The sequence below is a fragment of the Brienomyrus brachyistius genome, chromosome 3 (assembly GCF_023856365.1).
Source record: "Brienomyrus brachyistius isolate T26 chromosome 3, BBRACH_0.4, whole genome shotgun sequence".
Lineage (NCBI taxonomy): Eukaryota > Metazoa > Chordata > Actinopteri > Osteoglossiformes > Mormyridae > Brienomyrus > Brienomyrus brachyistius.
In genome coordinates this window covers 11,512,594-11,526,729 of record NC_064535.1, presented here as the reverse complement: position 1 = coordinate 11,526,729, position 14,136 = coordinate 11,512,594, and the positions used below count along the sequence as shown (strand labels likewise).

Genomic DNA, 14,136 nt, shown 5'->3' with positions numbered 1-14,136 from the left:
CCACTCCACCCAAGGTGAACAGCATTTACAAGAAGAAATATTGACTTGTTGATGAAGAAATCGGGTGGGGGCAAAAGAATGGTTTCTGGCTGGTAAAAAAGCACAGTAATGCACTGGGAGGAAATTCAGTGGTGATTCACCAAAGGGTCGAGTGGGAGAATAGGGCTCCTTCATGAGTCAGAGAGAAAAGAGAATGACGGTACATTGATCGATGCAACATAGACACGAGGAAGAGGATTGTATGTCACTGACAAATCAACAGCAAGGTGAGAGTGAGAACAGAGAAAGGAGAAAAGACATTGCTTGAAAGAGAGACTGATAACTCACCGCTAAGATGTTCCATGAAGCAGACGTTGCCGTGGGCATTGAAGGCCAGAGTGTCTGGGGTGATACAGAGGGTGTGGAAGAGTGGTGAATGGGCAATGCTACGCAAGGAGAGGACACACTCCAAGCACACTGCCCACACCTCCTGTTCCGATAGGCAGCTGTCCCGCAAAGAGAGGATGTCCGCGAGAGAGACATTCTCCTGTCAACACACATACACACAAATTATCACGGTTAAATACACTGTCTCTGCATTATGCATTGCATTAAAACACACAATGTCATTGCAATTAAAAACCAACATTCAGAGGTACCTGTTGTGCAGAAAAACATATTGTAGTATCCATACACACAGCATTATGCCCCATCAATCCCAGAATAGTGTAATGGTTTTTCAGGTTTGCCATGCAGTGCATACAGTAACATCCCACGGGTAATGTAAATGAATCTGTACTGCGTAGGGGCTTATCTGGGATAGAGTGTGGTGAGGTGATCGATGATCCAACGTGTGTCTGAATGAAACCCTCAGCTACACACTTAACCTAAACTGCTGCAGTGAATATCAGACCTTTAAATGTACAACCCAACTGTTTCAAAGTGGTTTCAGATAATAGCGTCAACCTAAGGAATAAAACGCAGCATGTTCTTCAAAGCAAGCCTGCTCAGATGAGGCAAGATCAATGGGTCATTGTGCATTCGGATGAAAAATGACTTCTCATACATTTAAAAAAATAAAAATAATTACATTTTTATATAATCACTGTTAGGTGACCAAAGATACATGAAGGAACAGCATATTCCTCATGCAGTCAGGCTAGTTTAAAGTAGTGTTTCCCAATCCAGTACTTGAGGACCCACAGACAGTCCAAGTTTTTGTTCCCTCCCAGTTCCTGGTAGGGAGTGAGGGAGGGAGCTTGAAGGAAGCAAAAACGTGAACTGGCTGTGGGTCCCTGAGAACTGGATGGGGAAACACTGGTTTAAAGCACCCTTATATGCTGCATGAATGCTTCAACATGGCAGCCATCAGAAAATAAAAAAATAAAATACTTGATTATGGATAGGGCTGAGCTCATTTATGAATAGTCAGTCTAAGTGAGGGTCTTTGTATTCAATATTTAAATACATACAGCACCAAGTCTTGCTGCTTAGCATCTCAACTTCTGGCATTTGATGACATAGAGAATCATAGTTACTCCTTTGTTCTGACAGAGTCAACAGACAGGAATTTGATTCCAAATGCCAGCTTTTCCCACAACAAGTGTCCACCTCCAAGTAAATAAATGAACTGAAAAATGTAAGCACTTCAGCCACAAAACAGTTAACACAACTGTGACATTTTCTTTACATCTTTTATGCATTTCAGTGATAACTTAGAGACAGACATGAAGCCGTGGCAGATGGTGATTTTTTTTTTTAAATCAGGGAAGCATGTGCAACAGGTGGCAGTATAACCAAAAATGGTCTTTTTTCTTGTTTTACTCAGCTACTTACATGTAAATTCTCCTCTCCTTTATTTTTGTAAGAAATTATCTATTATCTTCCCATACTGGCACTGTTCCTTCTCAAGCGAGTTGACCACTTTGAACATTCAGACAACTTAATTAGTGAACTTACTACAAACTTAGTCTACTATAAATCACTGAACTTTCATTGAGAAAAATCATCAAATGAACAAATTTGAAAACTCAATGATAACAACTTTTTTACAATATTTACAAATGGCGATGGCGAAAAAGGACATACAAAATGGTATACTGTCACAATGGGTTGCTATGAAACGCTAAGGTGCCCCTGCATGCAAACCTTTGTGTTGCAAACATGAACTTCATTTGCTTTTATGTTTGGAAATCAACGTATTGTTCCGAAGCTCACACACTACATTCTTTCATATGTCTTTTGAAATTTTGTCAAACATGCTGCACTGTTGCCTAGTTCACATCCACAATGGCTGCCTTTTACTCGGCTGTAAATGTTTGTTCTCTGCTCCAGAGTGAACTCATTTTTTAATACTATAAACTCACTACAGCTTTAAATATAGTAAGGGAAGCTATCCCATGACCATGCATTACCTGTTAGTTTTTACATTTTGGTTTTACTGAGGTCATACTTGACCTACAAAGTTGTTTGAACTGATCTCGAGCCTCTCTGGTTGAAAGACCATAATTTCTGACATGAAGTACAACTGCAGTGCATATTTCATTGGGAACTTTTGTTCCTTTGTTTGCTCCACTAGCTCCTCTGACACACACTCAAACCCCATTTTCTCTTGTATACTTTTCTATCCCATTGCCTTTGCATTTCAACACCCTCTGCGGCCAACTTTATCTATCTCCTCATTAGTCCATTGACGATCTGGTCTCTTCCTATACATGAATAAGTACTGATTGATGACTGAAAAATCATGCAAAGACATTTTGCATATCACAATCGCAAGTGACTCGGGCTGAACTGTAACCTATCCAAAACACACCAATAAAATTTGGTTCGGTTTACTCCAAGGCATCACAGATTCCTCAGAGACTTCAGTCTGGCCATGGATGCTCTTCATGACCCCCACACGAGTCAATTGTGCCTTGTTTGAAAGTGCTGCTGGTCTCTTGGTCAGTGGGTGTGTCTAAACAGAGGCACACTGTTCCCTGAACAGAAAAGGCCAGTAACACTTGTCCAGAACACTTGCAATCCGCCTGTCACTTCCTGTTTGTGGGCTTTGCTTTTGCACCCAACACAGGCCACAGTCCTGGGGCACACAAAGCAGCATTGCACTTATACAATCCAATCCCCAGATCAAGCATACTTACTTAAAGCAGCTGTGCTGATCCACAAATAGGCTGACATATTCCCCTGAGAGCCAAAAACAAAAAAGCAGGGAGCCTCTCTCTCTCTCTGAAAGAAATTGTTGGCCTATATAACATTGCTTTTGCTTCCATGGCCCCTAATAAGTGCAATTTCTCAAAAAAAAAATTAAATAAAAACCTAAGCAGAGACAGTGAGAGCCACTGAACCAGTGATTGACTACATGAAAGAGTGGGCAAGGTAAAGTGTAAATGAGTGAAAGAAAACAGTATGAGTAGGAGTGAAGGAGATTTTAGTGAAAGATTAAGAGGGAAAGTAAGAGAGCAAATGAGTGAAAGTGACATGGTTAATACTGTTAATGTCATGTGAATGTACGTTAAAAAGAAAAAAGAGACCCCAGCTGCATTTTGAAGACAACAGTATTCACAGCAAACAAAAACAACTCACAACACACACAGAAGGTAATATGCCAACTGAGAACTTTAACAAGAGTTTTGTCATATACCAGGAGAGAGCCTGCTGGCATTCTGACATATTTGTTTACACAATTAAGAATAAACTCTCAGGATACGTGCTATCATTTATTCTTTTAATACATGTATTTCATTTTAATACAATGTAACTTGTCTTTTGTCCCTATGTATATCGTGCTGTATTTTATATTTAAGTGGGGCAAATGAGGATGGATTAAATGGTATCACAGTGGGAAACCAGAGAGTTTACCTCCTAAGTTCTAGCGTTGTTGCCCCCCAGTGATTTAAGTGTTTGTTGCCCATAAATTTCCTTTGAATGAATACTTACATTATATTACAGCTGGTGGTATATTTAAACAAACCACAGAGGAAGAAAAGTAAAAAATAAAAAAAGACAGATAATAAAAATATCTCTAAGCAATCATGCCAAAAACAATTCCCAGCAGGCAAATCTATGGTCAGCTTTGGTTGATTTCCATAACATTCCGTGACCCAATAAACAAGAACATATGTCCTACAATCAATCACAATGGAGTCAACAGAGGGCACTCTCACATAAGCCCTTACCCACCCACCCATCATTATACACACACACCCATCAACATGCACATTTAATTACAACGCTTGGATAGCACAACTTTCCCAGTTTCTACAAGACGAACGTGTTACTGTGTGCCTCGCTTAGCAATGAATATATTGTATAAGTTATTATGTAAGTTCATGAACTGCACAGAAAAATTGGTCAGCTGTGTTTAGAACGAGCAGTCTTACGACAATTTAAGATTCAAAGTTTGTGATAGTACAATAAAACTGATACAGTAATAATAATAATTATTATTATTTAACCTTATTTACATGAATAATACTCGGTAACGGTTGTCGGCTCTTACCTCGTCTTCTAAGAGCGTGGGAAGAGGTTCGAATTCCAAACACTGGTCGTCCTCCTCTTCCCCGTCTTCATAATACGCGGCCACAGCAGTTTCAAACGTACCCATGGCATCCACATTCATGCACTATTTTCTCGCCTTCACCAATATCCCGATAACGGTGCCATGGCGCCGCGTCGCCGTCTCTGCGCAAACGAAGGAGACACTTTAGCCCCCTCGCCGTTTTCCCGACCGACGCAAGAAATGTGGCACAGAACCGAAAAGCGACACCCGACACAGAGTACTTTTTTTCAGAACATTCTCCCTACTTCTTCGTTTCATTATGCGACATTAGTAACCCTGCAGTAGTTCTCACATATAAAAAACCCGTTATATTCGAATTCATAATGCAGAACTGAACGATATGAAACAAACTGCCGTCAGTCTAACGTACCTTTTATAAGACAGAAGGAGAGTTTGCTAACTGTATGTTGTCATGGCAACACTGGCCGCGCCTCCACAGACAGCGGAGTCGTGATACATAACTGCAGTTAGCAACTCCTCCCCACAGCCGACAAACTTAGACAACAAAAAAACTAGCATTTGTTCTCTGCTAAGATTTGTCTTTGGTTTTAAAATTATTTGCGCATTTTTTTTAGCAGTCCAATGAAAATCCCTTTGCTCATGTTGCATAGAGAGATGCAGAAATCTAGCAGAATCCTGCCTGTTGGCAAATATAAAATGTTTCTCTTTTTCATTGTGGCCGAAAATAGCGCCTACCTCTGGTGATCAGGATGTATGTGTCGTTGTGTACAGCTATGCGAGCCATCATCCACGGTACAAAATGTATTGCCCAAGATCCGACACACTGTACATGCCATCAGCTTGTAGTCAGTCTTTTTCTTTTTGCTAAAGATTAACACTGTCGTGGAAGTGCAATCACTTTATTTCTGCAGTGAATTTTGCTTTCCCTTTTCCCCTTTGGACACAAAAAAATGATACAAACCATTTAGTAAATTGAATCATGTAATATATACCATTGCTGTCTGATATTTTAAGAGGATGCAACAGTTTACATCCCATCAATTAACTAATTTCTCTCCTCCGCTGTCTTCTGGCATTCTTTCTTTCCCTCTTTTTCCTGTTTCATGCACCATTTTTTTTTACATAAATGATCTTATTAGGGCTTTCCACCCAGGGAACAACCCAGGATGACCAACATATTGCAGCACTTGTTAAATCCATTTCACATGATACAAGTTATAGTTAAGCTTATTCTATGTATCTGGAGAGTGTTCTACCTATTGCAAAAAATCCTAGTTAACCTGGGGTTTGACTTTCTTTTTTTTTTTTAAGGAAGATTGACATTGGGGTGAAGTACTCAGGGCTAATGACATGCATAGTCATAAGCAGTTTTAACTGAGTATTTTGTATAAAAAAATCTGCAGTGGACATGAAACCCATAAGTGAACTGAACATGTGCCCATATTGTGTGTGTCTGGCAACAATGACTAATTATTTTGTTTTACTCAATTAATGCATTTTTCTTTCTCTTTTCATTTTTTTTGCCAGCTGATTTTCTTCAATGCACTAAAATTTGTTTCTCATGCACAATACATAAATATATTAAAGCTGTTCTAAAATTATGCTTGAACTGGGTCATAGATTTGACTTTGATTTCATGTGAGAGGCCCAGCCAGCCTCAGTTTATGGCCAGGGAAACAAGGCACGAGGAATCTGTTAAAGGTGTAGAATTACGAGATTCACAGGGAACCAGGAGTGACACAATATATTCAGGAACTATGTGAAAGGTGACTTTACACTCAATTCAATCTTATTGAAACTCTGAGCAGTGTTTAATTCAATTTAGCTTAAAATTCTATTCTAACTGGGAAAAATTAACAAGAACATGCAGTAGCGTTGAAAGTACTTTTATTAGTTACTGATAATTTCTACACAGTTAAATAATACATTATAAGTAGTTTTGATTTAATAGATCTTTCTGCTGAATCTGTCTGATTATTTATTTAAAGTACTTAGCTATGCTCTGAGTAGCTCTGGGATATAGTAAAATTACTGGACTTTTTACATCCATTGACTTTAATTAATTCATGGGTTTACATGATGAAAATCAGTGCCATCAGAATATACTATAGCTGCCAAGGTTTTTTTCCCCTTAAGGTATAGGATGTCTTTGAATGCATACAATACCACCTGTTTATTGTTCAGTTGTTACATTTCAGATGATACAGTATATAGTTCAGCAGGTTAAATAATGTATGGTATATTTTTCATTAGCCAGTTTGGCGCTAACTTTGACAGAAGGGCATTTTGTACTTTAACTTGTTTAAACTGTACGGGTGTTTCACGGCTTCACAGGGAACATGATGCACTAGACTGGAAGACAGCCATATGCTTAGCCAGTAATTACTCCAGCATATAAAGCAGTCATATTTATACAGTGTTCATTACATAGTCTTACAGTGATCGAGTCCAGTGTGGTATAAGAAGGAAGTGACAAAGGTGCAGTGGAGTTCTGTGAGAATGTCGGTGAGCAGTATGTACAGTCGAAGAATAGATATGTCTAGTGTTCTGATTATTTGACATGCAGTCTTCCATTAGGCCTAAATAAATTAGATGTCCTTGTTAAATTTTAGCTCTGGAATAGCAAATAGGCAACCCCCCCCCCCTGTTTATATGACTGAATAATGTACAGGTAGCAGCATCCAATTCAGAGTGTTCCTAGCTTTGTGCCCCCTGGATATGCTCCACCCCCTCCCACCCCCTCCCCTTGACCCTGAGCAGAATAAGCAGTTATAAAATGGATAGGTGGGTGAGAGATGGATGGATGCAATATTTTACAGGTGCAATTCAGGTTAAATATCTTGTTCAAGGCTACTATAGCAAGGACCTTTTAAGAACCAATAACCGATAAATTATGACCCATCTTCTTAGCTATTAGGCCACTTGCTGTCCTATGCTGCCTGTTACACGTTCAGAAAGGAAGAGTATGGGGTCATTCATGCAGAAAAGCATATATGCTACTTGTGTTATCTGATGTCAGCTGAAGACTGCTGTTGAAGAAATGACTAATGGCACAATGCACCCTTAATTGTGCTCCCGACAGGAATAACATCTGAGATACACATAGCAGATCATTTCTATGGGTGTTATTATTACTAGTGAAGTAATCAGTATCTTTATTTCAGTTTTGACTCACTGAAGCACCAAAGAAATTAAGCACATTTTATATTGATTTGATTTTATTTTTACATTGGTTTTTGTCCCTGAGATAAATAACCCATCATACATCTATCCTTGCATTTGAAATTATGTTGACATAATTTGAATTAATTGACATTCATTGGGAGTCAGAAACAAAAATCACCAAAATAATACTTATAATATCATATACGATTATCCAAGCTTTATGTAGCAAGGCATATGCCCACTGATGTTGCTGGCAAAAACAAATTTTAAGTATTACATTGCATTCGCCCATTATAATAAAAATCCCTTTCATAGCTGATTCATTGCATGACACAATGAATGCCATCTATCAGAGCAACAGATTAGATTAGCCATGGTATATTGGACACCATTACATCATTGAAGGGATTAATGTGATGCAGAATATAGTCAGGCCTTCCCTGGTATTGGTTTTAATGCTCAGCGTGGGGGTTATGTAGGAAGGGGCGGGGTTTTTGGGCGACACAATGATGAAACAGAAACCGATTAATTAACAGACTATCAGAATGATTTCTGTTACTGCTGAGATGTACTGAATTAGTGTTTTTTCTGCATCCTTGCAGAAAAATTCTGCAAAAGGAAAGAGGCTGAGGATTACTAATAGCCACCCTGCAGTCTTTATCGACAGAGAATTGGCCTCCCTCAGCCGGCTTGAGCTAATGTTATGCGCCTCTTCATTTGCTTCTTCCTTCCAGTTTAAATCTGCAAGGAGTTATTCTGGGTTATTCTGTGGGAAATGACAGGATGTTATTCTCCACGTACCGAAGGAAATCTTTTAAAAACAAAATGCAAAAACAGCGGCACACATTAAAATGCACAAATGTGCACACATGCAGAGTTACAGACATGGATGTACCTGTGCAGTTGTCATTGGAAGTGATTAGAGGTGAAGCTGATTGACAATCAATAGTCCAATAAGGTCCTCTGGAGGATTGTACTGTACGACACTGAAGCCAGACAGCCTGAAAACAATCAACATCTAGGGCGACAGGAACCAGATGTGCTGCGATCACAGCCCAGAGGTGAGAACGTTCCCAGAGTATGAGGCAGCGGGTGGACCAGAGTCAGCCCTTTGACTCCCGACTCTCTGGATTTTCATGTCACTGATCCAAACCCGCTTTCCCAAACCCTGGATGACTCATACAGCCCTTGTTTGTCTATGAGTTCCCTGGTGTCCGCTCTAGAATTTTATGTCTGCTGTATCGCACCAGAAAGTCTCCATTAATCACTGTGCGATTCTATTTTGTGTTTCCTGATACTCTGACTTGCTCTTGACATGCTTGTCCTTCTACCCTCACTCAGTATCTCTCTACCAAGATTGTTGCACATATCTTTAGATGAAACCAGAATCTGCCAGATTTGTATGTACCGCGACAGTCATTTAATGTGTGAATGTATGCAGGAGAGTGTAAAAATGCTTTACTTTGCACTAGAGCCACGTACTGTCGCTGGTGTAGGAGGAATCGTGACAGAAATGCATTCTCACATCTTTACATGATTTCACACTCTTAATCTCACCAGAAGTCTCCCAGCTCCCATGGTAACAGTCTTGGCTTCCCTTTGGTTCCTTAAAGAGAACAGCTGCTTCGGAAGTACATTACTGTACTTGGGTCCTTTTTGGGAGGTTCAGCAAAGTTTGCCTTCCATGAGGCCTCACAAAGAAATCATATTTGCCGGCTCTTCACACCCCAAATAACAGCTTTATATACAGTTGTCCTCCTATGTGTGGGGATTGGTTTCAGGACCCTGTGCGGATACCAAAATCCACAGATGCTCAAGTACCTTAAATTAAATTGGCATAGTTTTTGCAAATAACCTATGCACATCCTCCCTTATAGTAAATCATTTCTGAATTACTTATGATACCCAATATGATGTAAATGGTACCGTATATCAATAGTTGTTGTATTGTATACTAATTACGTAGTACATGTCAGCAACAACATAACATTTTCTTTCTTTCAAAACTGAGATTGCTTTTGTTTAATGGCAGACTATGAGTACACATCACATCATTCATTTGGATTTAACATCGTGCTCAGCATCTGACAAAGTCAGGTTTTAGTTTTTGGAACTTTGTGATTTTTTTTTTTTTGATCGGTGGTTGGTTGAATCTACGGATGTGGAATCCATGTGGAGGGTCGACTGCACTTATACTGAAATACCACATCACTTATAAGTGAAACTTAGAAGTGGACAGTGTGCCTGTGAGCGGAAGGTCACTGGTTCAGGTCCCAGGGTTGGCAGTGATTTCACTTGGACCACAAGCAAATCCAGACCCCACTTTTGGAGGCTTCTGCTCTTGTTTATTATTTTTCTAACCCTCCCTGGCAAATTTTATCATCAAGCCTAAAGTGGCAGCCCCCCTAAGGGTCAAATCCTAGAATCTCCCCTGCCCTTAACCTCCATTTCCACCAGGGATTGTCTGACCTGGTTTTACAAAAAAATTAAATAAAATGTACATCGGTTTGGATATCAGCATCTGCTAAATAAAATGTAATGCAAGAGGCGGGGGCAAGCAAAAACACCTGTCCAGTATAATGAGACTGTATATAGGGATAATGATCTGGATCGAGGATGACCCAGTACAGCCCTTGGGGCCTGGAAGGTGTACTGCTGGGCATTTAATCCCAGTACTCAGCAATTATTTGGAAAGTAAGTCATCACACCTTGTGTTTCAGGTGTAAACCAGGCGTTAATGAATTGACAACTCTTAAACCTCCAGTACTGCTTCCCTTAAGGGGTTCATGTAAATAGAGATTCAAATGACCTTTGAAAGCAACAACACTGAAGTTTAAGGGCTCAGTTGGCGATTATTCAGAGTAATATTGTACCCTTCCCAGTAGAAACTGTTGCTCCATTAGCGTAGCCACTAATGTAGTTATTTTGATTCATCAGCACTGCTGTCAGGGAAAGCACTGGCAGAGTGAGTGCATGAGTCCAGTGATGCAGATGAACGCAGAATCACACTCTCTCAGATGTACACTCTTTGTCCACTTCTCAGTGTCTGAATCAGAGCACAAGCAGTTTCACAAATAGTTTATTTGGACTTACGGAGTGTCTTGAGGCTTAATTATGTAGCAGTACAATCTTAAATATCATTTTAATGAAGATGTCTCTAAACATTATATTCTATTCTGTATGTGGTTTTTTTGTTTGCAAAGAAATGTTGCCATGTGAAACTGGAAGTTAAGGGCCTTGCTCAGGGGCCCACTGGTGAAATCACTTTGCTGACCTTGGGATTTAAACCAGCAACCTTCCAAACACAACCGCAGCATCGTAACACACTACATCACACCCACAGGGGTCGAAAGCATTTACACATCCCCTACATGTCCCTATTGTGAGGATTAAGACCGTGTGCTAGTAGCTGGGATATTCCTTCAATATTACTTTTAAACTGTAAACCAATATCTGTGCCCCCCTATCAAGTAGACAATGACTCAGTTCCTGTACTCATTGGTTAAGCATTGTTACGTCAGTCTCTGAACCGAAAATCCATCATGGCCCTTGACACTATATCAGTCGATCGCTCACATTTGTACACCAAAGACAGTTAAAACTCATCTCACTTGAGACACAGACGGCAGGTAGCCAGAACACCGAAAAGAAACCAGTACGAGCACCAGGAAAACTTCAAATAGCAATCATCTTTACCCACTGAGCCATAGTGCCACCATTTATTAAAAATACTGCTGTTGCAAGCTTTTTAGTCCACCTACATAATCCATCTCCTAAGATCCATACTTTAAGGGAAATGCCAGATACGTATATCTCTATGCTAAGTGGTTCTAACATTTAATTTCACTTATGAAATTAAGTACTGAATTTTGACTGAGTGCAATGTTCATTATGGGACTTAAATGAAAATGGCTGTGCGTATACAGCGGCATCAATACATTAGCGGGCTTCTGCAATGCTACGTGCTGCTTTTTCTTCAGAAGACTACTTGTGTCAGAGGAGAATCCTAATCAAGTATGCAGGCTAAACACGCAGCCAGAATGCCTGAGCAGTCGGTGAGGTCTCCAAACCACATTTTAGACAGAGTAACATAATAAGTAAAGCAAAACAGCTTAGTAAGGAGAATTCTTTCTGGAGGATCGTTCAAATAAACAGCATTCCGTAAAGTGCCTGCAGAGAGAGAGCAAGGTCATTTACAAGCCCTAGGGCAGTAGGAAGATCTGCATGGTTGACGACACTCGTTTTCATGAGACCACAATTTTAGTGTAGAGGTAATATTTGAATTAAAACTGAAATATAAAATTCAAGGGAGACTCAATGAGTGATTTAAAGAGCCAATATAAGCTGACTAACCCTGCAATCTGGATGCCTCACCTCAGAATGTTTATCTTGAAGAACATTAAATTTCTGCATTAAATCTGGGATTTGTTGGGCAAAGTAGAATTGCATTTATGCAACGACGCCACCAGATGGCAGTGTCTTGCATTGAACTGCTAGTCCAGATGGAGAATTTCATTAATTTGCTTCCTGCTGTGGTTGTCTTCCATCATTATGCTTGCTGAAGTTAGGACGAGTGCATTTATTTTTGTTTTTTGGCATCCATATTGCCTACTAATTTCTCGATTAGCAATTTACTACTGACTAGGCTCCAGCTATGTGCTGCTATTCTTGGGTTAATTTATAAATGTGGTATCTCTTGAGTGACCTCTTCTGTTTGAAATCTGTCATACACTTAAGATCTCAATTTTTCAGGTTTAGTGCACCTCCTGTGTGCACTACTTAAATTCTTTATTGATTTATGTATTGTTATTATCGCTCCTTGACAAATTCCTTGACCTTTCCCATCAGAATGATCAATGTAAAGAAGGATCCAGAATTTTAATGTGGATTTAAACATAGGGCATCTGAAACTGAATCCACAGTCAACGACAGCTCTGGCAAGGACAGGAGCGTTTCCATGCCTCTTTTATGGCGATGTAAAATACATACCATCTTCCCCTTTTTTTCCATACTACTCACATAGCATCAACCTTGAAATATAAATAAATGCCGATGTTAAGTGAAGGATATCTCCATATGTGTACGTTTGGTGAAAATGGCAGTAACACTTGACATAAAGCAGTTATCATAAGGCATTGTGGATACCTCCATAATGCTTTAGAATGCATTCATAAAGCATTATAAGCATGGCTAAAAATATTGATAGACAAGCATAACACATTATGTTCATGTTTATTATGCATTATGAATGCTCTATTAAGCTCTCATCTATAATGCACTATAGATGCCTTCATAATGCATTATAATAGTCAGTATAAGCCACCATAATGCATTTGAAGATATTTATAGTCCATTATAGATGAGAGCTTCAGAGAGCATTCTTTTTCTCATAAGCAACTAATCAACCAATTTAATTGCTGGACATATATGAGAAAGGGAGCTAACGCTTAATACAACTGAATCAAGTGCCACTTGAATGACTGGCAATCATGCTACCGAAATCACATTTAGACAGATGTTCATTTGTTGCTTTTGTTTTCCAGTAAATAACAATAAAATAATAATAATACAACACAAAAAACACACATTGTTTTATGGGTAACCTAGTTGTTGCCCCCCCTCCCCCACCCCCCGGGTGCACAAGGCTGCCAATACATTGTCCTTCAAATCAATATCATGAAAAATGGCACAGTAGCAGACTGATAAGACACAGTATGGCACAGGGTGTGAGACGTCCTTAAAAGCCCTGCAGTGATCCTCTCTTTTACTGTTGCATTATTCGGTAATAAAACTTACCTACATTTTCTGGCTGTCATTTAGGGTGGCTGGTAATAATAATCATGAAAGCGCTGTGGTTCTGGGTTTGTGTCTCTGTCACACTATTTGTGAAGGTAGCTCTGGACTCCTACACACTCCCCTTCCTTTCCCCTCGTGCCACCGGTCAGCATGTGCCATTCAGAATCGCGTAACAGCGCTGGCATGCAGGGGAGCTGGAACGTCCCTGGAGAGACCAGGCTCATTTGTTTTAGGATGAATGACTTTATTAAAAAAAATTAAATCAAAATAAATAAAAGATTGTGTCCTTGATGGGTGGCGTTTGGGTGGCATTATGGCTCATTTGGGAAAGCATGACCCCACGATGCCGAACCGATCATGTGACAATGACAGATGCCTGCTTTTCACTTTTGGCATCCATGTTTGATGGGGGCACCATATTTCACATATTGTTCTCATACCATTCAAAACTCACTTATTCATAATTGTGCAATCACACAAATCATTATAAAAATAATGAAATTAATGTGGTACCATCACCATCCCATTCAAACCATCCTTGGTTGGTAATATTTGCTTTATCAGACAACAACTTTCTTCTAGAAGGATCTCAGATTCTTTGAAGTTACTGGGCCTTTTTATCATGTTCTAACGCCACTCTTTACAAATTCGAAGGACTGATTTCACTGACCTAA

The 14,136-nt window shown here is 39.6% G+C and overlaps 1 protein-coding gene across 4 annotated transcripts in view; it reads right to left on the bottom strand.

The window, feature by feature from the left end:
• Positions 1 to 5,016, bottom strand: part of LOC125738882 (kinase non-catalytic C-lobe domain-containing protein 1) — a 35,055-nt gene extending 30,039 nt beyond the window's left edge. The window contains exons 1-3 of one of the 4 annotated variants that reach the window (XM_049008376.1): positions 4,911 to 5,016; positions 4,481 to 4,662; positions 328 to 526 (exon numbers count right to left, since the gene is read on the bottom strand). In XM_049008376.1, coding sequence (XP_048864333.1) covers positions 328 to 526; positions 4,481 to 4,600 — 319 coding nt within the window. In that variant the 5' untranslated portion in view covers positions 4,601 to 4,662; positions 4,911 to 5,016. The other 3 variants (XM_049008379.1, XM_049008377.1, XM_049008378.1) reach the window with 3 other exon arrangements.
• Positions 5,017 to 14,136: the final 9,120 nt, after the last annotated feature.